We start from the raw sequence: 24,654 nt of genomic DNA on the forward strand, positions 1-24,654 counted from the left end.
TGTCTTGGTCTCCTTAGAGGCCAAAGCTCAAGTCTTAAAGGCTCTAGGTAGGAAGGACTTCCCTCTTCTTTCCATGCTAAGGCCTTTCCCTCAAGCCTTCCCTTCATATCCCAGAATCTGCCTTTCCCTGAGCCAGAGGTACAGTCACTGTCTTCACAGAAGTCCGTCCCAGACACCCTCAAAGGAGGTGGCCTTCAGTGATCTCAGAGGGACAACTTCATCAGAGCACGATAGAACAGCAACACAAAGATACATGTGCATGTGTATCCTTACATTGTTCCATTCCAAATTATAAGGAGTAAACAGAGCCTTTTATGTTTAACACTAGAGGCCCAGTGCACGAAATTTGTGCACGGGGCGGGGGGACGGCGGGGGGGAGTCCCTCAGCCCAACCTGCACCCTCTCCAATCTGGGAGCCCTCAGGGGATGTCCTACTGACAGCTTAGGCCCGCTCCCCGTGGTTCTCTGCTCTCTGCGGACCTGCCTGCTCGTCGTCGCCGCAGGCCCTGGTGTCTGCTCGCTGCAGGGGCCTGCTTGCCCCTCACCTTGGCGAGGGCTAAAAGGATGACTCCAGCAGGGCTAAAGGGACTGGGCGCCACCATCTTTGTGACAGAGTGATCGTCAATTTGCATATTCCCTCTTTATTAGATAGTATTTCTCTAAGTGTGGGTGGCTCAGTCTTCATACATGAGCTCCTCCAACAGTATCAGTTAGGTTGGCACTTCACCTGCCCAGGTCCTTTACTGTAAGACCTTTCCAAGAAGAAAGCTTCTCCCAGGTATTGGGCTGGGAGTGGGAGCTCATCCCTGGGGTGATGAAGGTGGGAGAATGACCTGCCCTCCTCATCTTACTCCAGACTTCACTGCCTTTGCCCTATGTAGAAGGTCATTGGCTTTCCATTCTAGTATATGCTATGTCTCTACATGTTCTCAGAGGAAGGATCTTATACGTAAGGATAAAGATTTTTTTTTAATCCTGTAGGCATCCAGGTAGGATATTTTCCTTTTTACAAAGTAAACGTGATCAGCCTCTAACTAAATTTCTTTGAAACAATGAATTCCAAAATGGAATAATATAGATAGTTGATCAAAGAATGTATTTATACTCATCAAGATATCATTTACATAAAAAGTCAAAGATACTCTCTGATATACAATGGTTATAAAAATTACAATCATGGATTCTTTTTTAATTTTATTCTTATTGATTTCAGAGAGGAAGGGAGGGAGAGGGAGATAGAAACATCAATGATGAGAGAAAATCATTGATCAGCTGCCTCCTGCATGCCCCATGCTGGGGATCAAGCCCACAACCCAGGCATGTACCATGACCTAGAATTGAACTGTGACCTCCTGGTTCATAGGTCGGTTGCCCAACCACTTAGCCACACCAGCCAGGCTACTCATGGATTCTTAAGAAACATACAAATACACACATCAACTGCAAAGAAAAAAGTGAGAAGGAAACAGTTATTTGCAGTGGTTACTTTAGTGATTTCTATTTTGCTCTTTCGTGTTATTTTATATTTTCTAAAATTCCCTTAATGAGATTCATTGCTATTTTAATCACTGAAAAGTTAAATAAGCATTGGGACAACTCAAATTAAAGATTATCTAAAAATTATAGAACATCTGCAAGAGACAAAATACGCTAGGAACCCTGTTCCCAGCTAATATGCTGAACTGAATGTAGAAAATAGAACAAGGAGTTTACTTTTTCATAAAATGCCATCTCTTGCTTTAAATATATGAACACTATGTAAAATACTATATAAGTATATAAATATAATATTTGCCAGTGTTTCACATTAAAGTGAAAAACATGACATGCTGGATGCATAAAGCTAATTAATTAAAATATGATTTTTAATCTTTTGAAAAGCTGAGGACAATCAGACCACTTTTATTTTTCTGCTGAACTTAGCATTTCCATCTAAGTTCTCTTCTTGGTTTATCAGTAGGTCAAGCAATATCATACTGTCATTTTCCATGGCCCAGAAGGAAGCTTGCAAGATTACATAGCACATCAGCTTGCACTCTGCATGAAGGTATCAATGACTTGCAGACCCTCTTTCTTTTTTAAAAAACTTGAATGTGTGTAGAACTAACCACTCTGTTCCCTTGCTACAGCACAGACAAATGGCTACAGGATTCTCTTGTGAGATAGTGAGAGCTGAAGTGGATGCTGATTTCTCTAAGGAGCAGCTAGTAGACCTGTTCATCAGTAGTGGTAAGACCATTTTAGCAAACTGAATTATGATAACCAAAGGGCATGCTCTTCAGTGATACTATTAAAGGGAAATGAACTTTGTTGCTTGGGGATAAATTTAAGTCAACTTTTCAATTATTCAATAGCTATGGGGCCCTAGCTGGTTTGGCTCAGTGGATAGAGCGTTGGCCTGTGGACCAAAGGGTCCAGGGTTCAATTCCGGTCAAGGGCACATACCTTGGTTGCAGGGTCCTCCCTGGCCCAGGCCCTGATCCTGATCCCTGGGCCCTGATCCTGATCCTGATCGGGGTGCCTGCAGGAGGCGACCAATCGATGAGTCTCTCTCACATCCATATTTCTCTCTGTCTCTCCCTCTCTCTTCCACTCTCTCTAAAAATCAATGGGAAAATATCCTCAGATGAGGATTAATAAACAACAATAACAGCTATGGGATGAAAATTGGGAACTCAAATGAATATTCGCAAAAATTATTTTTGTGTATATATATTATATCATTGCACTTATTGTATTTCCTGCATTTTCTTTCTTTTTTTTATCTTTTGTTTATAACTCATCTGATGTGAGTATACTGTATTACTGACACCAGAGGTATACCAAGGGAGGAGATGGTGGGAGCAGTCCACCCTAGCGGGACTGAGTAGGACTTCACTGCTGCTGTTCAGAATTGCATAGTGATCATGAAAAAACACATTAGTTATGGTAATTTTTATTATTATAAATTTTCTACAACCAAAACACCCTTTACTGCTGTACCAGAGGTGAACTACTTTCTCCACGTCACCTTTAGTAAGCTATTGACCATCACTTTGCTAAACACATGGCACATATTTCATCTCTGTGACAGCTTTGGGATGCAAGTAGGTATAATTATCTTCATTTCAAAGGTGGGGAAACAGGCACAGAGAAGTTCAGTAACTTGACACAACCACACAGTGGCAGAACCAGGATTAAATGTGTCTATTAATATAACATTTTCATGAATTTCTATATTAGGTTTCAGAGCTTAAGACCCTAAGCTTCACCACAGGTGCAATTAGCATAGCCCTGCATAGCATAGCATGTCTAGTGACTATGACACAAAACTGAAAGAACCAGTCTCCACGCGATTAGAGCTACAGAGAGCCCTGGGGAGCAGATAAAGGAGGAAGCAGTTCCATGGAAGGTGCTTTGAAAAGCAAATTCACATCTCCCTTTTGGAGGAGGGGTGCTTATCATTTTTGGAGCCGTGACCGAGGGTGAGATCTTATGGCTAGGACAACTGTTGACCATGCTTAGGAAGAAGGAAGTAACCAACAGTTCCTAAATCAAGAAATAAAATTAAGCGGCAGCTTTGGGGACGGCCCAGTGATTTCCAAACCTAGAAGCACATTGTGGGCACAAGAAACTCCCACTAGAAGCTGTAGTGCCCAGCCTAGCCGTTGGTCAGAAACTAGTGAAAGTTAGCTACCGAAAGCTGTTTTCTCTGAAGATGCTACTAATAATAGCTAACCTTGAGTAAGCTCTTCCTCTGGTAGGCCCTAATCTAAACATCCTGATTTATAAACATGAATCATGACAACACAGGGTAAGTACTTTGCCCAAAAGATCTCACAGCTAGTACACAAAGGAGGAGTAGGACTCAAACCCAAGCATGTGGCTCCTGAATCTTACCTGAATCACTGCCAGGCACTGTTCCTTAAAAACTCACCTGTGCCAAAATGTCTGTTCCCCCCTTAGTTATGTAACAAAGGCCCCCTACATTTTTCAACTTTGTCTTGTTTCATCTCAAAGTTAGAAGCTAAGATCTTTTGTTCGCTCCCCATTAGATAAGATAGCAACTACAGACTGACTGCTGCTTAAGCTTAGCGAGCTAAGAACATAGGAGAGCAGTGCGTTAGGTCATGCGGTGACCTCAGGTGGATGGATGGCTCAGCATTTCTAAATCTCCGGGAGCATCTTCTTCAGAGCTCCTCCTCTTGGCTTCCAAATTTGCTGAGTGGCACAAGTCCTTTGGCCCCTCACACTTGAAACTCAGGTTTTATTGACAAACTTGAAAACCTGAATGACCCCAAGTGCCAACAAGCCACAGGAAGGGGTGAACGGGCTGGGTGGGGCTAGGGGAGGAGGAGGGATATCGCCATCTACCCGAGGGCAGCTCTCAGCTCCAGCAGCTTGTTTCTGGCAGAAGTGTAGCTTCAGTGTCCTGAAGTCTTATAATTTTTTGGGAAAAGCCAAAAGTCTAGATATTCGTATAAAAATGTAGGTTGTCAAATGATCAGTGTTATCAACTATTTCAGTTTTTTTCTGAATATATTTTTATTGATTTCAGAGAGGAAGGGAGAGGGAGTGAGAGATAGAAACATCAATGATAAGTATCACTGATTGACTACCTCCTGCACGCCCCCTACTGGGGATCGGTCCTGCAACATAGTCATGTGCCCTGACTGGGAATGGAATCAGCGACCTCCTAGTTCATAGGTCAATGCTCAAGCATTGAACCCCACAGGCTGGGCTCAACTATTTCCATTTTTAAAGCAATATGAGGGCCACATAGAACCCCATGGTCTTCTCATTCATGGACCCCTCATCCCTCTCCCATAGCCAGTCCATGGTTATATCTTGCCAAGTTGGCCTCAATGCCCATCCCCAGTGACATCATCTTACATTCTGCCTCTTTTCCTACATCTCGTCTTCTTTTCTATAAATGGCTGCTCTGCCTACTGCTTCTCTTCCCTGAACGCCCCTCAGAGGCCACCAGACCCTAATTAAAAGCTCTCTGTGGTTCCTGCCTCCCATATCCCTCCATTGCCCACTGAATTAAGTCATTGCCATTCAAGGCCTTCCATCATAGAACATTGATCCACCTGATTTGCTTATTTGAACTTTATTTCTTTTTTTATCTAGATTTCTTTTTTTATCATTGTGTATGACTATGGTGTATAATGTAATGCATTGATTTGCTTACTACCATAGATAGCATTTGCTAATACTGCCACCATGTCATATAATTACCCTTTCTTTTTTTGTGGTGAGAACATATTAGTTTACCCTTTGAGCAACTTTCAAATATATAATATGTTGTTAACATAGTCACCATCCTATACATTAGATCCTCAAAATGTATTCATTTTGTAATTGAAAAGTTTGTACCTTTGACCAACATCTCATTTCCCCCATCACCCCCCAGGTGCTGCCAACCACCATTCTACTCTGTTTCTATGGCTTTGGCTTTTTTTGTTTCCACATATGTGATATCATACAGTACTTGTCTTTCTCTGTCTGACTTATCTCACTTAGCACAGTGCCCTCCAGGTTCACCCATGTCATCACAAATGGCAGGATTTTCTTCTTACTTTCTGGCTGAATAATATTTCTGTGGGTGAGTGTGTGTGTGTGTTTCATTTTCTGTTGTTTCCATGTCTTGGTTATTGTAAATGATGCTACAGCGAACAAGGGTGTGCAGATATCTCTTCAAGACACTGATTTAATTTCCTTTGGATATATACCCAGGAGTGGAATTGCTGGGCCATATGGTAGTTCTATTTTGAATTTTTTTGAGGACCCTCCATACTGTTTTCCATAGTAACCACATGAATTTCTATCAACCGTGCACAAGGCTTCCCATTTGTCCACATCCTTGCCAACATTTGCCTCTTATCTTTTTTATAATAGCTATTCTGACAGGCATGAGGCGAGATCTCATTGTGATTTTGATTTGCATTTTTCTGAAGATTAGTAATGTTGAGTTTTCATGTACCTGTTGACCATTTGTAAGTCTTCTTTGGACTATCTGACTTTTTAATAGATGTCTATGCTCCAGCAAAATATGGTGTTCATTCCTTACACTTTTTCGTTTTTCCACTCTTTGTGTCTTTGTTCAAGCTACAATTTTCATCTAGAATTTTAGAGTGAACATACAACCCCAGCACATACAATCCCAACACACACTACAGTTACCACATGGCAGGTACTATGCCAAGTATTATATACACAGTACTGATTAAAATAGATCTGGTCTCTGCCCTTCTGGAAATGACAGGAAAAGTCCCTATTAAAATTTCATAGTCCCTATTAAAAGTCCCTATTAAAAGTCATCTATTAAAATTTCTAAGGACATCTCAAATGAAAGCTTACCTTATCCCTCCAGTATGACAACTCCCTTTAATGAACAGCAGTAGGTTCTGTTTATACCTCTGGGCCCCACCCAACTATAGGTCAAGGCACTGAGGGTATTATTTGAGCTTTTACCTTGGCCCAAACACTTATTATATTGTGAGCTCCTTAAAGGATAGTCATGTAGCTTTTTTTTTTTTTTTTTTACTTCACCTTGCACACTTTTTGAATTCTTATGGGGAATAAATGGGTGAACCTCCTAATACAGGAAATAGCATGGTCAAAGAAAAGAAAATGCTAGTCATATTCAGGTGCAGCGATTAGAAGAACTTGCTTGGAGTGGAGGCAGAAAGAAGTAAGATTAGAGAATATAGGAGTTGATCAGGGAGTAGTTAATGATAAGGCATAAAAATAAAGTTAATTAGATGTGAAAATGCCATATTTTTTAAATTTTATTTTATTTTTAATTGAGATATAATTGATATATAACATTAATTTCAGGTATACAACATTTCAGTATTTGTATATATTGCAAAGTAATCACAACAATAAATGTAGTTAATTAACATCCATCACCATACATAGTTTAAAAAATTTTTTTCTTGTGATGAGAACTTTTAAAATCTACTTTCTTAGCAACTTTCAAATATGCAGTATAGTACTATTCACTATAATCATCATGCTGTACAATACATGAAAAATGAAATTTTTGAATAGTAGACTGAGGCCCAAAAAATCTTCACTCTAATTACTTTATTATGTAGCAAATGGTATGTCATCTCCAAATATGAAAGGTTTTTTTGTTCTGTATTTGAATATAAGTCATTATTATAAATAAGTAAAAGATCAGTAATTTATAAGCATCAAATATCTTCCTTCTCTTTTTAATAACAAAACTAAGACATAACGTTCATTGCTCAGACCTTGAATGCAGTTGCCTAAGTTAGCAACCTGAGCATTATCATCGATTCCTCAGTTTGCCTCATTTTCCACATCTGGTTAGTCCTGAGTTCTGTTGAATCTGCTTCATATCTCCCCTCTCTTCCTCCTGCTTTACGTTCCCTCTACCAACTCTTACTTCTTACTCAAACTGCCCTGACTGGTTTGGCTCAGTGGATAGAGCGTGGGCCTGCAGACTCAAGGGTCCCAGGTTCGATTCCAGTCAAGGGCATGTACCTTGGTTGCGGGCACATATCCAGTGGGGAGTGTGCAGGAGGCAGCTGATCGGTGTTTCTCTCTCATCGATGTTTCTAACTCTCTATTCCTCTCTGTAAAAAATCAATAAAATATATTTTTAAAAAGAAAGAAAGAAAGAAAGAAAGAAAGAAAGAAAGAAAGAAAGAAAGAAAGAAAGAAACTGAGGAGGCCTCATCACTAACCCTTCCTGTTTACTCTGGACTCCCTCCCTTCATGGGCTTCCAGAGAGCTCAGTCATACAAAACCACTCATAACAGTTCTCTTCTGTTATACTCCAGTGGTTCCAGAGTAAAAACTAAAGTTCTCCGGATGTTATATTGTCAAGAACACTATGGTCTGTCCCTCTGTCTGACCTTGCTCTTGCTGATGTCCATCCTCATCTCCTAAAACTCCTTCCACCATCACCTTCATTTTCTGTTGACCAACAAAGAGCTCATGGGGAATGTACATTAGGTCCTATAGATGGGGACGCCAAATGCTTGTGAGCAGTGGCAGGGAATCTCGTGAACTGGGGGGGTAAGATCCATCGATGGGTGTGGTGCCACTTCTCTTAAAGTGCAGAAAGCACAAAGCAGGGTGTTCTTGTGGTCAAGAGGTGATGGAAAGGAACAGAGAGGAGAGAAGCAAAAGATATGCCTGGGCTGTTCCACTCCAGCTTTGAGACTAATGAGGGGATGGGAATTATCTACCAATTACTCTCTTGCTTTTTTAAATAAGAAATTAAATGGATTAAATTATATTACTACAAGTAAGGAATACACTTATTCATAAGGTATGCTATGCTTACTCCTGGTTTTTAACCTTTTTTTTTTCTTTAATGAAAGAGATTTAAACAACTTGGGTTGGGCTAAGGTTAGAACACTGAAGTTCATCTTCCACTGTGCACAGCACTTATATTGCCTTCTTTGTTCCTCTCTGTGAATCTGTAAAAAGAAAGCCAGTGGGCAGAGAATGAATAAATAAAGTGTACAAGCAAAAAATACAAGAAGGAAAAGTAGTAAGTGTATTTTAAATAATTAGTTTTAAAGAATTTAAAATTTATATGGAGATTAAAAATGCTACCAGTGAAGAAAAGAAGGGAGAACAAAAGAATACTTCAAAATGAATGACATAGCACTTACACTAGCGAGAGCTATTTTGGGTTTCTTTTAAAATAACATCTTCCTTCTCAGATTGCCTTTCGTGAGAGATAGTCATGCCACATGCCTCTGTTGCATGGTAAGGAGGCTGTGAACACGTACTAGACTTGGGTCAAAATTTGCCTCAGTGTAAGGTATGGAGTTAGGTTAGCAAGACAGATACTCCTTCAAATTACATGTGACAGTAAGTTGTAAAAACAAATTAAGCCTTAGATTAATATTTTAAAATAATACTTTGAATTCCTAAGTGAACTCTCCTTTTTAGAAGTAATGAAGATGGAATAATGTACAACAGGAGGAGAGTGTGGTCACTGGCATCTTTATGACTGAGTTCACCTCCCTGGATCCTGCATTACATACAGAAGGCTCTTCCAAGGCTTGTCCCTGGCTCCTCATCTGAACCCTCAGAGCCTCACCCCTGCCGAGCCCTTCTTGTAAGTAGACAGTGCAAAAGACAGCTGCTTTCCCCTCCCAAGGGGGAGATTGTAGACTTAGGGTCACTCTAGAGACAGAGGAGTTTGAGTTTAACTATAAATGATATGTCAAGTATTTTTAAACCAATGAGTGTTGCTTTAGGACTGACTCTTTGGAACTTTTAATACAAGGGTGTTCAAAGCTGCAGTGTACCCCTGACCTAGCCCAGGGCGTGTCTGTTTACGATTATCAACCTGCGGGAGAGGAGCAGGGCTGATATAGCCTATAACGTTGGGAGGAAAAGAGGGGGCAAAAAAAAAAAAAAGAGTAGATAAGTTTCTGAAATAGGACTTGGAAGTAGCATAAGGCAAAGGCATTCCAAACGGTTAACTTTCTGGCACCAAGCCAGAAGGACTCTCCAGTTCCAACACGGAGTGCATAGCCTTTTGTCTCCATAAACCCTGATCAGAGAGAGGCTTAACCCTTCAAACTGGAAACTAATGATTTCCTGCCTCTGTGGTTGGTTAAAATAATAGACCTGAAACTATACAAAATAACCTGAATTAGACACATGCTATTTCTCAACTAAAATAAAATTTGCCTTTGGGCTAAGTTGTGTGAGGATGTTGAATGGAAATGGTCAGATGGAGAAATAGTTGGTACTGAAAAACGGAGGAAATGCGGCTGGCAGTGTTGAAGACAAAGCTTTCACTGGAGAAACCCAGTCTGCTTGACCCTTGTTGGTACCTCCTGGGAGACCACAGTAAACAAAGATGAGGGCGAAACCCAGCCCACCTGTTATGAATAGCAATCCTGTTTAGGACATGAATTGTACATTAAACGTGGGATTAATGAAGTCATTAGCAACTCAGTTCTTGCTTGTGGATCCAGGAGAATGAGTTTGCTGTCTTTTTCCTGTAAACTCATTTATTTCATCTGCAGCCTGAATCCTCACTCGCTGCTCCCATTCTCACGTCCCACCACCTGCTGGACACCTCAGAGAGGCTCTGTACTTTGTGAGGCCTGAAACATAAATTAGCACCCCTACTCCCTCTCCGAGTTCACTCTTGCTCATGTGCTCTCTGCCTCCATTCACTGCACAACCTCTTCTCTGGTGGGAACCCCGGTTGTCACTGTTATTTCCTCTCTACCTCCCTCTCTAGACTGCTACCCCTGAGCCTTACTGACCTCTCTTCAGATGCCTTTTCATCCTCTGCCTTGGATGAGGTGCCCCTTTCCTCCTTCCTGCACTTCAGCAATAAAAGCCTATAGGTGCATTCTCCTGTATCTTTCCTCTCCAGTCAGTTCTTCACATGAAATTAAGATCTCTTTAACATGTCATGTCATACTAGTTTGGTGGTGATGAACTCCTTTAGCTTTTCCTTGTCTGGGAAGCTCTTTATCTGGCCTTCAATTCTAAATGATAGCTTTGCTGGGTAGAGTAATCTTGGTTGTAGGTCCTTGCTATTCATCACTTCGAATATTTCTTGCCACTCTCTTCTGGCCGGCATAGTTTCTGTTGAGAAATCAGCTGACAGTTGTATGGGAGCTCTGTTGTAGGTAACTAACTGCTTTTTCTCTTGCTGCTTTTAAGATTCTCTTTGTCTTTAACCTGTGGCATTTTAATTATGATGTGTTTTAGTATGAGACTTTTAGGGATAATCACTCAAGTTTTATAATATCTAATCACTGGAGTGATATATAATATTGTATGTCAGCTATAATTGAAAAGAAAACAAAAAAATAATTATATAAAAATTTAAAAAGACAAAGTGAGATCTCAAAGCAGGAATCAAATCCTGTTTATCTTCCTCCTTAAAGAGTTCCACTGATTCTCAGAGCTGGTAGTTTGTCCCTCCCAACATGGCATTCCACTTTTCATTTGTGGTCGGATTGTGATCTTAGCAGCAAGTCTCACCCTGTCTGCACACAAAGTGCTCAGGCCAAGCACAGGCCAATTAAATCATAGCCTCTGGGAATGGGTCCCAGGTGTAGCCCCGGGAGGACACAGCCTGCTGTGCTGCTGCTACATCCCATTCCACCAATGTGGCGCCACACCAAGCTCCCAGCCAGTCGTGACTAGAGGGAAGTATCAATTTTGAGTCACTGTCATGCAGCTATTCTCACTTTCCTGAACTGAGCCCTGCCCAGCCTCCATTCTCTGCCTGTGTATGCCATTTCTTAAACCTAAAGGCCTTCTCCTAACCCAGTGGTCAGCAAACTCATTAGTCAACAGAGCCAAATATCAACAGTACAGCGATTGAAATTTCTTTTGAGAGCCAAATTTTTTAAACTTAAACTTCTTCTAATGCCACTTCTTCAAAGTGGTATGGTATTTTGTGGAAGAGCCACACTTAAGGGGCCAAAGAGCCGCATTTGGCTCGTGAGCCGCTGTTTGCCGACCACTGTCCTAACCTATTAAGATGTCATTCCTCATAATAGTTTAGTTTAAAATGCCACGTTCCCAATTAGAATTAGTCACCTCTGATAAGACATAACACTTAACATGGGACATAGAATGAGGGAGCACTGGGTAAACATTTGTTGAAATGCAGTTACATGTTCCTGAAGATGGATTCTGGCTGCTGGATATCGAAGCTTTAGGGCCACTGGAACTAGCCAGACAACTAACACTAATCAAGGAAAAACCTTTAGTCCTTAGTTACAGGAAAGTGGATAAACAAATCATTCAACCTACTATATTTTTTATTACTGGTTTGTTAGTTTTTCATCATTTTAACAAGCTATAGATTTATCATAGTTCCATAATCAGTGAATTCCTGAGAGAACATTTAAACATTGAGACGCACAGTATTTTAACATTTTTTACTGAATAACTTTGTTGAAGGGAATCCAGCACACACCAGGCACTAGTGTAACAGCTCCCACAAATACAACTAAATTGAGAGGTGGCTGTTATTGTTCCTAGTCTAATTTTTAAAACTTCACAGCATACAGAAAAGCTATTTCAGTCTCAGAAGAGTAATCTTGGCTGTAGGTCCTTGCTGTTTATCACTTTGAATATTTCTGGCCCCTCCCTTCTGGCCTGATATGTTTGTTAAGCAATCAGCTGAAAGTCCTATGGGCCATCCCTTGTGGGTAACTAACTGCTTTTCTCTTGCTGCTTTTAAGATTCTCTCTATGTATTTAACCCTTGGCAATTTAATTATGATGTGTCCTGGGGTGAGACTCTTTGGGTTCCTCTTGTTTGGGATTCTCTGTGCTTCCTGGACTTGTAAGTCTATTTCTTTCACCAGGTAGGGGAATTTTTCTGTCATTATTTCTTCAAATAGGTTTTCAACATCTTGCTCTCTCTCTTCTCCTTCTAGCACCCCTATAATGTGAATATTGGTACACTTGAAGTTGTCCCAGAGACTCCTTACACTATCTTCATATTTTTGGATTCTTTTTTCTTTTTGCTACTGCGATTGGGTGTTTTTTGCTTCCTCATATTCCAAATCATTGATTTGGTTCTCAGAAATTCTACTCTACTGTTGAATCCCTGTAAATTATTTTTATTTCAGTTAGTATATGCTTAATTTCTGACTGATTTTTTTTATGTCTTTCACATTCTCACTAAAATCCTTGAAAGGCTCATGAAGAGCCTTGAGTAGCCTTATAACCATGGTTTTGAACTCTGTATCCAGTAGTTTGTTTTCTTCCATTTCTCTCATTTGTGACATGTTTCTTTGTCTCTTCATTTTGTCTGCTTCCCTGTATTTGTTTCTGTGGATTAGGTAGAGCTGCTATGTCTCCTGGAATTGGTAGAGTGGCCTTGTGTAGTAGGTGTCCTGCAGGGCCCAGTGGCTCAGCCTCTGCAGTCACATGAGCTGGGCACTTTAAGTATGCCCCTGTGTGGGCTGTGTACACAGTTTTGTAGTTGAGCCTTGATTGCTGTTGGCATCACTGGGAAGAGTTAACTTCCAGGCCAGTTGGCTGTGAAGACCAGCTGTGACTGCAATGGAAAAGCTGCTATGCAGGAAACACCTCTATGGAAGAGGACTTGCTTCCGTGGGGCTTTTGTGCTCCCTGAGTCTGCCTCTTGAGTGTGTCGCTTGTGGATATGTAGTATTGTAATCTGCTATGACCTGGAGCTGTCCACCAGGTGCACTGGCTCTAGGGTCTCCAGGGAGGTGCAAAGCCAGCCACTTCCTGGGGCCACCTGGCAGGAGCTACAGAGAGATCTGCAGATGGCTATTTCCTGTTTGTATTTGGTGTGGAGGTGCCCAGGCAAAGCCCAGCTGTGAAGCAAGGCAGGCTGGTGCTAGTGCTGGCTCTTGAGCCTTTTATTGATAGGAATGGGGCACTCCGACACCAGCTGCAGCTTGTTTGAGAGATTTTAGCAAAATCTGAAGCCTGAGCCAGGACAGGCCATTCATATGGAAAAGCTGCTGCAAACAGCTTGGGTGGGGCTTATTGGATGGGGCGGAGTCTCAGGGAATCACCAGGGTGGAGCAAACAGTGTGCTCCAGGCTGATGGAAACTCAATTTTGTCTGCCAGTCAGCCCTGTAGAGAGGGAGGTCTCAGCACAGGAATAATGACCCCTGTGAGCATCCCTGTCTGGGAGAAAGCCACCCCCAAGTTCCTGCCCTGATGCCAGACAATCCAGTTCCTCCCCATATGTGTCTGGGTCCCCCAGCACTGAAGCTCGAAAGAAGTAGGATCATGTAAGTTTGTGCAATCACCCTTTAAGAGGAACACCTAGGATTCCAGCCACCTCCTTATCACTCAGCTACAATCCTGAAGTTATGAGGGCTTCTCTTCCCAGCTCTGGAACCCTGGGCTGGGGCTCTGACATGGAGCTGGGGCCCCTTGCTCCTCATGGGTAGTCTCCACAGAGACGATCTCCCTCCTGATTAAAAAAAATGGCACACATGGGTATCGGACCAGCCGGTTTACATGCCTCTGTTCCTCTACCAGTCTCATTGTGCTTTTCTTCTTTACTTCTCTAGTTGTGGGATTTCCTTTCAGCCAGCTTTCAGGTGGTTCTGAATGATAGTTGTTCTGTATTTTAGCTCTAATTTTTATGTGGTTGTGGGAAACAGTGAATACAGGCATTTACCTATGCCACCATCTTAGTTCTTTCTGGGAAGTTAAGAGGATGTCTCCACCAAAATGAGTGAATAACTCTATAAAGAGGCAGAGATGAAATCAAGAAAACAGCAGATTTAAAAAGGGAAACCCATTTGTTCACTTTAATATCCATTGCATGAATATATTCCTATTTATTATTCCACTCTACTGTTGGTGGACAATCAGGTTGATTCCATTTGGGATCTGTTGTGGAACTACTATTGAATGGTTGTGTGTGTGTATCTTCAACTCTAGTAAATAATGCCAAACTGTTGGCCAGAGTCCTTATACTGGGTCAGCAATTGAAGAGCATTCTTATTATGTTACATCTTTGCTGAAACTTTTTATCTTCAGACTTGGTAAATTTTACCCATTCATATAGATTTTTGTAAAAGCTTGAATCACTGCATTTCATTTCTGACCACAGCTTATCTGATCCCAGTGAAACAATCTCCTGTTAACAAGAAAATCATCATCATCTTAGAGAACTTAGAAAAATCTTCACTGTCTGAGTTATTGGGAGAGTTCTTGGTACCTCTGGAAAATTGCAGCACTGAAAGCCCCTGTACTTTTTCAAAAGGTCAAGGTTGTGGCGAGATGAGAGCGTGCTGAGAAGCAAGCTCCTGTGAGATCATTCTACGTTTTCTGTTCCCCAGAATATATGCTAGACTTCATGTTCTTTCTTTGACTGATTGTAATTTGCATGTGTCCCATAATATAGCTTATTTTAGGAAACAGAATGTCGGAATGTTACTACTTTCATGAGAACTGCTTTCTTATGGGCACCATTGCCAAGGCCTGCCTCCAGGGCTCCGACCTGCTGGTGCAGCAGCATTTCCGCTGGGTGCAGCTGCGGTGGGATGGCGAGCCCATGCAGCCTATTGTTGGGAGAGGGGCTTTGGGAGACATGGGCTTGGTTCTGTCTTTTAATAATCGTGTGGCCTCAGGCAAGTGCAGTATTTGGATATTCAAGGGTTAAATAAGAGAACACATATAAAACCCATAAAGTTTCTGGACTATGTTAGGTTTTTTTAAAAAAAAAAAAAATAGGTTTTACCATTATTAACTCTTAGGGAGTCTCACCAAGTTCTAAATTCTGTGGAAGACTAGATTAGAAAATTACTCTTCTTAAGGAGAAGCCACTGCTACAGGGGTCTTCAGAATATTATCCATCCACTCAAGCTACTTTTAATATATGACTGAAACTTGCCACAGTAATACTAAAAAGTGACATGAAAAATTAGAATTCTCTTTTGACACATTTCATATTTTTAACAATTTTTTTATATTTCAATTACAGTTGATATATAGTATATTAGTTTCAGGTGTACACATTAGCAATTAGACATTTATAAAACTTATGAAGTGAAGACCCCAATAAATCCACTGATATACACCTAGGTTGCTTCATATCTTGGCTTTCCTATATAATAAAAGCCTAATATGCTAAGTGTCTGGTTGACCAGTCAGCTGTTCAACCAATCAAAGTGTAATATGCTAATGATATGCTAAGGCTGTTCAACTGCTCTCTATGATGTGTAGAGACCATCAGGGGGCAGATGCTCCAACAGGTAGGTTAGCTTGCTGCTGGGGTCTGGCCAATTGGGACTGAGCGAGATAGGCCAGACACACACAAATTTTGTACATCGGGCCTTTAGTTGGTTAATAAAATTATATAAGTTTGGTTAATAAAATTATACAGTACATCATCTGTATACTGTATTGTGTATTTACCACCACAACTCAAATCTCCTTCTATTACCATTTAGCCTTCCTTTACTCTCTTCTACCTCCCCCGAACCCTTTCCCTCTGGCAGTCACCATACTGCTGTCTGTGTCCATGAGTCTTCTTTTTTTTTTTCCTTAATACCTTAAGGGTATTGTTTTGTTATCCATTCAGTCACATATATCTTTTGATTGGAACATTTAGTCCATTTACATTTAAAGTAATTGTTACCATTTTATTCATATATTTTATCTTTTTTTTTCTTAAAGAGTCCCTTTAATATTTCTTGTAATACTGGTTTGGTGGTGATGGACTCATTTAGCCCTTTAAACGAGTCTGGGAAGCCTTTATCTGTTCTTCAATTTTCTTTTTCTTTTTTTTTTTTTAATAAATCTTTATTGTTCAGATTATTACAGTCGGTCCTCTTATTTCCCCCCATAGCTCCCTTCCATCCGGTTCCCACCCCACCCTCTGCCCTTGCCCCCCTCCCACTGTCCTCATCCATAGGTGTACGATTTTTGTCCAGTCTCTTCCCACACCCCCCACATCCCTTTCCTCCTGAGAATTGTCAATCCACTCCCTTTCTATGCCCCTGGTTCAATTATATTCACCAGTTTATTCTGTTCATCAGATTTTTTATTCACTTGATTTTTAGATTCACTTGTTGATAGATATGTATTTGATGTTCATAATTTTTATCTTTACCTTTTTCTTCTTTTCCTCTTCTTAAAGAATACCTTTCAGCATTTCATATAATACTGGTTTGGCGGTGATGAACTCCTTTAGCTTTTTCTTATCTGTGAAGCTCTTTATCTGACCTTCAATTCTGAATGATAGCTTTGCTGGGTAGAGTAATCTTGGTTGTAGGTTCTTGCTATTCATCACTTTGAATATTTCTTGCCACTCCCATCTGGCCTGCATAGTTTCTGTTGAGAAATCAGCTGACAACCGTATGGGTGCTCTCTTGTAGGTAATTAACTGTTTTTCTCTTGCTGCTTTTAATATTCTCTTTGTCTTTTGCTCTTGGCATTTTAATTATGATGTGTCTTGGTGTGGTCCTTTTTGGATTCCTCTTGTTTGGGGTTCTCTGTGCTTCCTGGACTTGTAAGTCTATTTCTTTCACCAGGTAGGGGAAGTTTTCGGTCATTATTTCTTCAAATAGGTTTTCAGTATCTTGCTCTCTCTCTTCTTCTGGCACCCCCATAATTTGGATGTTGGTACGTTTGAAGTTGTCCCAGAGGCTCCTTACACTATCTTCATATTTTTGGATTCTTTTTTCTTTTTGCTATTTTGGTTGGCTGTTTTTTGCTTCTTTGTATTTCTAATCTTTGACTTGATTCTTGCGATCCTCTAGTCCAGTGGTCGACAAACTCATTAGTCAACAGAGCCAAATATCAACAGTACAACGATTGAAATTTCTTTGGAGAGCCAAATTTTTTAAACTTAAACTTCTTCTAACACCACTTCTTCAAAATAGACTCGCCCAGGCCATGGTATTTTGTGGAAGAGCCACACTCAAGGGGCCAAAGAGCCGCATGTGGCTCATGAGCCACGGTTTGCCGACCACTGCTCTAGTCTGCTGTTGGATCTCTGTATATTATTTTTTTATTTCAGTCAGTGTATGCTTAATTTCTAGTTGGTCCTTTTTCATATCCTCAAGCGTCTCACTAAATTTATCATTCTTTTCTAGAAAATTCTTGAAAATCCTTATAACCATAGTTTTAATCTCTATATCTAGTCGTTGGCTTTCCTCCATTTCTTCCATTTGTGACCTGTTTCTTTGTCTCCACATTTTGGCTGCTTCCCTGAGTTGATAGAGTGGCTTTGTGTGCTAGGTGTCCTATAGAGCCCAGTGGCTCAGCCTCCCCAGTTACCTGAGGTGGATACTCTTGGTGCACCCCTTTCTGAGCTGTGTTCACAGTCTTGTTGTAGTTAAGCCTTGATTGTTGTTGTTATCACTGGGAGGAATTGACCTCCAGGCCAATTGGCTGTGAGGATCAGTTGTGTCTATGCTGGGAGAACTTCTGTGCTGGAGACACCCTTATGAGACAAGACTTGCTTCAGTGAGACTTTGGTGCTCACTGAGTCTGCCCCTGAGTGTGTTCCTTATGGATCTGAGTAGTTGTAATCTGAATGGTCCCACTCTGACCCCTGGGTACACTGGCTCTTGGATCTCCAAGGAGGTGCTAATTTAGCCTCTGCCTGAGGCCATCCAGCAGGAGCTACAGAGAGATCTGCAGATTCCTCTTCTTTGTTTGGGTTTTGGAGGTGCCCAGATGAGGCCCAGCTGTGAAGCAATGCAAGCTGCTGTGGGGCCTTGGGCCTTCTTTTGGATGTTCTGGGTCTCACTGACTCAGCTGCAGTTTGTTAGGTAAGTTTAGAATTCAAAGGACCAGGCCATTCATATGCAAAAGCCTCTGCGCTCAGCTTGGATGGGGCGGAGTCTCAGGGCGGAGCAAGCAGCAATGGCTTCGTGGGGCGGAATCTCAGGGCAGAGCAAACGGCTATGGCTTCCCGTCAGCCCTGTCCTAAGAGGCCCCTGAGTCTCAGTGTCCCGCAGTAATCGCTGCAAGCACCTCTGAGAGAAAGCCGCCCTCGAGTTTCGCCCGCTGCCAGACAGTCCAGTTTCTCCCCGTATGAGTCTGGGTCCCCAGAGTCTCACCAGGAACTGGAGTTCAGAGCAGTCAGGAGCTTTTGTCTCCCTCCCGATTGAGAAAGCCAGCTGCGAACTCAATTGCCAGCCCCCTCTGCATGCGCGCCTTGGTACCTCTGCCTTCCGCAGCTCCTGTGAGTCTCAGTGTGCTTTTCTCTTTCCTTCTAGTTGTAGGATTTCCACTCAGCCAACCTTCCTGTGGTTCTGGATGATGTCCGTTTTGTCTTTTAGTTGTAGTTTTGAAATTGTTGTGCGAGGCAGCAGTTCAGGTGTTTACCTATGCCACCATCTTGGATTCTCGAGACTGTTCTTCAATTTTCATGTATGTTCTTCAGTTCTAAATGATAGCTTTGCTGGATTGACTAATGTTGCTTATATATACTTGCTGTTCATCATTCTGAATATTTCATACCAGTCCCTTCTAGCGTGATATGTTTCTGTTGAGAAATCAGCTGACACTAGCACAGAGCTCCTGTGTAGGTAACCAACTGCTTTTCTCTTGCTGCTTTTAAGATTCTCCCTTTCGCCCTAACCGGTTTGGCTCAGTGGATAGAGCGTTGACCTGTGGACTCAAGGATCCCGGGTTCAATTCCAGGCAAGGGCATGTACCTTGGTTGCGGACACATCCCCAGTAGGAGGTGTGCAGGAGACAGCTGATCAATGTTTCTCTCTCATCAATGTTTCTAACTCTCTATCTCTCTCCCTTCCTCTCTGTAAAACAATTAATAAAATACATTTTTTTAAAAAGATTCTCCCTTTGCCTTTAACCTTTGACATTTTAATTACAATATATTTTGATGTGTGCCTTTTTGGGTTCATCATGTTTGGGACTCTGCAATTCCTGGGCTTGTATTTCCTTCACCAGGTTAGGGAAATTTTCCCACATTATTTTTTCAAATATTTTTTCAATCCCTTTCTCTCTCTCTTCTCCTTCTGATAACCCTGTGATATAAATGTTGGTATTCTTGACATTTTCCCAGAGGCCCTTAAACTATCCTCATTTTTTTAGATTCCTTTTTTTTTCTTTTTAAAATATTTTTATTGATTTTAGAGAGGAAGGGAGAGGGAGAGAGAGATAGAAGCATCAATGATGAGAGAGAATCATTGATTGGCTGCCTCCTGCATGCCCCACACTCGGGATGGAACCCACAACCCAAGCATATGCTCTGACCAGGAATCAAACCATGACCGCATGGTTCATAGGTCAATGCTCAGCCACTGAGTATGCAGGCCAGGCTAGATTCCTTTTTTCTTTTTCCTGTTCTGATTGGGTGTTTTCTGCTACCTTATCTCCCAAATTGCTGATTTGATCCTCTACTTCATCTAATGTACTGTTAATTACCTCTAATGTATTCTTCAGTTCAATTATATTCTTCATTTCTGACTAGTTCTTTTTTGTTTTATATGTACACTAGAGGCCCGATGCACGAAATTCATGCAAGAGTAGGCCTTCCTTCCCCTGGCTGCCGGCACCGGCTTCCCTCTGGCACCCAGTACCCAGGCTTCCCTCCGGCCGCCGGCCCTTGCAGCCCTAGCTTCGTTCAGAAGGTCATCCGGAAGGACGTCCAGTCTAATTAGCATATTATGCTTTTATTATTATAGGTTTTTATGTTTCCTGCCTCTGCTGAAGTTCTCACTGAGTCATTGAACCCCCTTATAACCAGTGTTTTGAACTCTGTATCTGGTAGATTGCTTGTCTCCATTTTGTTCAGTTTTTTTTTCTGGAGTTTTTTTCTGTTCTTTCATTTGCGACATGTTTCTTTGTCTCCTCATTTTGGCTGCCTCCATGTGTTTGTTTCTATGAATTAGGTAGAGCTGCTATGTCTCTTAGTCTTGATGTGTGGCCTTATGTATTAGGTGTCCTGTGGGGCGCAGTAACACAATCACCCTGGTCCCCTGAGCTGGGTGCTCCAGCTGTGTCCTTCATGTGGATTATGTGTGTCTTCCTGTTGTAGATGAGCCGCTACTGCTGTTTGACCATAATGGAGAGGGATTGATCCTCAGGCTGATTGGTAGTGAGGACTGCCCGTGACTACACAGTGGAGGAGCTGTTGGACAGGGGCTGACCCTACAGAGCAAGATTTGCTTTAGCAGGCTTTGGTGCCTGCTGAGTCTGCCCTTTGGGTGTATCATTTGTGGAAGTGGTGGGCGGTACGCTGCTGTGATCCAAAGCTGGCCACCAGGTGTGTTAGTTCTAGAACTTTCTGAGAGTGGCTCTGGGATAGGCCATGTTTAGCTGCTGCCTGTGCCCTTCCCCAGGGCCGCTTGGTATGAGCTTCAGAGCTTGGTATCTTGCTCTGAAGATGGTTGCCACTTTTCCTGGGATTGGAGGTGTCTGGGAGAGGCTCACCTGTGAGCTGAAGCTGGCTTCCACTATTGCTGGGCTTGAGGTTGACTAGTAAGAGGTATGAGGTATGTGAGACCAGTTGCTACTTGTTTGAGCTTGTGATCCTTTGAATGATTTTTGGAAAGACTGGAGCATGAGCCAGAACAGGCTGTGTATATGGAAAAGCCACCAGAAAGAGCATGGTTGGGCCCACAAGTTGGGTGTGGTGGGGGGGGGGGGGTCTCAGGGAATCACCAAGGAGAGCAAACAGTGTTAGCCATGTTGATGGAGACTCAGATACGGCTCCCACCTTCTCGTGCAGGTGGAGGGCTCAGCAGAGGAATAATGGCCTCTGCCAGCACTTACGTTAAAGCCAGCCCTTGTGCTAAAGCCAGACAAGTCAGTTCCACCTCATATGTCCCTGGCTCCTTTTGAGCTTCTGCCCCAGCACTGTGTCTCACAGTGAGTGAGTCTATCAGTGAGTAAGTTTGTGCGCAGGATCTTTAAGAGGAACGCCTGTGACTCCAGGAGCTTTGTCTCAGCCACAATCCCCGCTGGTTTTCACAACCAGAAGCTATGAGGACTTCCTTTCCTGGCACTAGAACCCAGGGCTGGGGAGCCTGGTATGGGGCTGGGATTCCTCACTCCTCAGGGAAGACCTTTGCAGCTCAGTTATCCCTCCCAATTTTTTACCACCACCAAATATGGGTGTGGGACCAGCTCATTCTGTGTCTCCGCCCCTCCTGCTAGTGTCCATGTGGCTTCTTCTGTATATCCTTAGTTATAGAACTGTTCGGCTAGTCTCCAGGCGTTCTGAGTGGTGTGGTTCTGTGATTTGGCTGTAATTTTGACATGGTTAGGGGAGGAGGTGGGTACAGCATCTACCTTCTCTGCCATCTTGACCGGAAGCCTCTTTAGGCACATTTTTAAGAGTAATAATAACTTTTAGTGATTTTTCAGAATATTAAAACAAATATTCTGTATTCACCCAAATAACAAAATTAACTTAAGGCTAACCAAATCTAGTACATTACTATTTAATTTCATATTCTTAAGTTTGGTCAGTAGCTGAGTGTCTAGGTGGATTTTAAACAAAAATTTGATTTAGCCTGATTTTGTTCATTTAATCCTGCACCATGGGTCTCCTTGGATCAGCGCAGTATTTTTAAGCTGTGACTAACACAATACACCAATGCTAGCTGCTCCACAAGAAGAGGCTTTTTCCCCCTCACCAAATGTCAAATGGTAGGTTTTGCTGATGTCAGTTAAGCACGTCACGATGTCACGTGCTGGGCCTGGGGGAGTCTCCTGATCTCCCTTCAAGAGTGCAGGATGTCTGTCTGTAGGACTTCAGGCACATACTCCCTCAAACATGTTCAAAGATAGGAAGCAGGGTATGTGGCAGATAAAAAGTTTTGTTAATCTCCTTCTTGGGGAGGAAGGCACCTTTTTCTGAACAAAATTGTGTCTGTTGTCTTAAAGGATATGAATGAGCATGCATTTGTGGGTGGGAGGGTCAGGGGAGATGGGTGGGGGGAAAGTGCGGGGTGGGAATGACTATGGTAATTCAGTGGACAGTGGGTACCACTAGTGATTTGAATTGGTATCTGAAATTCTAATTTAATCGGAGAAATATTCCACCCCAAGCTATGTTAAAGTCAGTTGGCTGGTTATAAATATACTAGAGGCCTGATGCACAAAAATTCGTGCAAGAATAGGCCTTCCTTCACCCTGCTGCCAGCACCAGCTTCCCTCCGGCACCCAGGATCTGGGCTTCCCTCCTCCAGCTGCCCGCAGGCACCCGGGACCCGGGCTGGCTTCCCTTGGGCCCTGGCTTTGTCAGGAAGGATGTCTGGAATGATGTCTGGAAGATGTCCGGTCTAATTAGCATATTACCCTTTTATTATAGATGCTTTTGACCAAAGCACACCCTTGTATGTCTTCAACCAGTAGGAAAAAAGGCAAGGTAAAGACCATGAAAAATCATTAGCTTTTCAAATTACTGATACTTCTATTAACACAACATTATTAATACTTAAATGTCTTTTCCCAAAAAAAAATCACATAAGTAATCACAAGACACCCAAGTTTTTTTTTGTTTTTGTTTTTTTAAATATTTTTTATTAATTTTGAGAGAGAGAGAGAAAGGGAAAGAGACACATCAATGGAGAGTGAAACATTGATCAGCCACATCCAGCTCACCCTACAGAGGATCTAGCCCACAACCTTAGGCACGTGCCTGAATGGGAATCAAACTGGCAACCTTTCAGTGCATGGGACGATGCACAAGTAACTGAACCACACCAGCCAGGGCCTAGTTTTGTTTTTTGTTTTCCTTAAATTCTTTTTTTTTTTTAATTTTATTGTTGACATTATTACAGATGTCTCCAATTTTCTCCCTTTATGCGTTCGTCCACCCAACCCCTGCCTCACCCCCCCCCCCACCCCCGCTTCCAGGTCTTCCCTCATGCTATTGTCTGTATCCATAGGTTATGTATATATGCTCATGTGTTCTTTGACTAATCTCTTCCTGTCCCCTCTCTTCCAACCCCTTTTCCCCCAACACACACCACACACACAGGTCTATTATTCTGCTTTCTGCTTCCATACCTCTGGCCTTTTTTTGTTTGTCAGTTTATTTTATTTTTTAGATTTCACTTATAAGTGAGATCATGTGATACTTTTCTTTCTTTAACTGACTTATTTTGCTTAGCAAAATGCTCTCCGGGTCCCTCCATGCTGTCTCAAACAGAGATCCCCCCCTTTTTTTTACAGCTGCACAGTATTCCATTGTGTAAATGTACCACAGCTTTTTTTACCTACTCATCTTCTGATGGGCACTTGGGCTGTTTTGAGACCTTAGCTATTGTAAATAATGCTGCTATGAACATAGGGGTGCATGTATTCTTTCTGATTTGTGCTTTGAGATTCTTAGGATATATTCCCAGAAGTTTGATTGCTGGGTCAAATGGCAAATCCATTTTTAACTTTTTGAGGAACCTCCATACTGTTTTCCACAGTGGCTATAGTAGTCAGCACTCCTACCAGCAGTACCAGGATTCCCTTTTCTTCATATCCTCGCCAGAACTTGCTGTTTGTTATTTATTGATGATACACACTCTGGCAGGTGTGAGGTGATACCTCGGGATACAAAATTAACACCTGGAAATTGATGGTATTTTTATACACCAATAATGAACCTTTAGAAAGAGAAACTAAAAATTAACAATCCCGTTTACCATTGTAACAAAAAAATATATATATACCTGGGAATAAACTTAACCAAGGAGGTAAAAGACCGGTACTCAGAAAACTATAGGACATTGGAAAAGGAAATAGAGGAGGATGCACAAAAGTGGAAGCATATACCGCGTGCATGGACTAGAATAATTAACATTATTAAAATGTCCATTCTACCCAAAGCAATCTACAGATTAAACACAATCCCTGTTAAAATATCAATGGCATATTTTTCAGATCTACATAGAATATTCCAAAAATTTATGAAACAAAAAAAGATCCCAAATAGCTGCAGCTATATTGAGAAAAAAATAACAAAGTTGGAGGGATCACAATATCAGATATCATATACTACAAAGCCATTGTAACCAAAACAGCCTGGTACTGGCACAAGAACAGGCATAGACCTATGGGACAGAACAGAGACCCCAGAAATCAACCTACACCAATATGGCCAATTAATATTTGACAAAGATGGTAACAGCATACAATGGAATAAAGATAATCTCTTCAATACATGGTGTTGGGAAAATTGGACAGTTACATGCAAAAAAAGGAAAAAGA

At 41.8% G+C, this 24,654-nt stretch overlaps 1 protein-coding gene across 1 annotated transcript in view; it reads left to right on the forward strand.

The window, feature by feature from the left end:
- The window catches only part of CTTNBP2 (cortactin binding protein 2), a 178,545-nt gene that overhangs the window by 135,022 nt on the left and 18,869 nt on the right, over positions 1 to 24,654 (forward strand). The window contains 4 exon segments of the mRNA XM_079786755.1: positions 1,961 to 2,047; positions 2,130 to 2,229; positions 14,573 to 14,725; positions 14,877 to 15,082. Of these exon segments, the coding sequence (XP_079642881.1) occupies positions 1,961 to 2,047; positions 2,130 to 2,229; positions 14,573 to 14,725; positions 14,877 to 15,082 (546 nt within the window).

Source organism: Cnephaeus nilssonii (assembly GCF_951640355.1).
Source record: "Cnephaeus nilssonii genome assembly, chromosome: 12".
In the NCBI taxonomy this organism is placed as follows: domain Eukaryota; kingdom Metazoa; phylum Chordata; class Mammalia; order Chiroptera; family Vespertilionidae; genus Cnephaeus; species Cnephaeus nilssonii.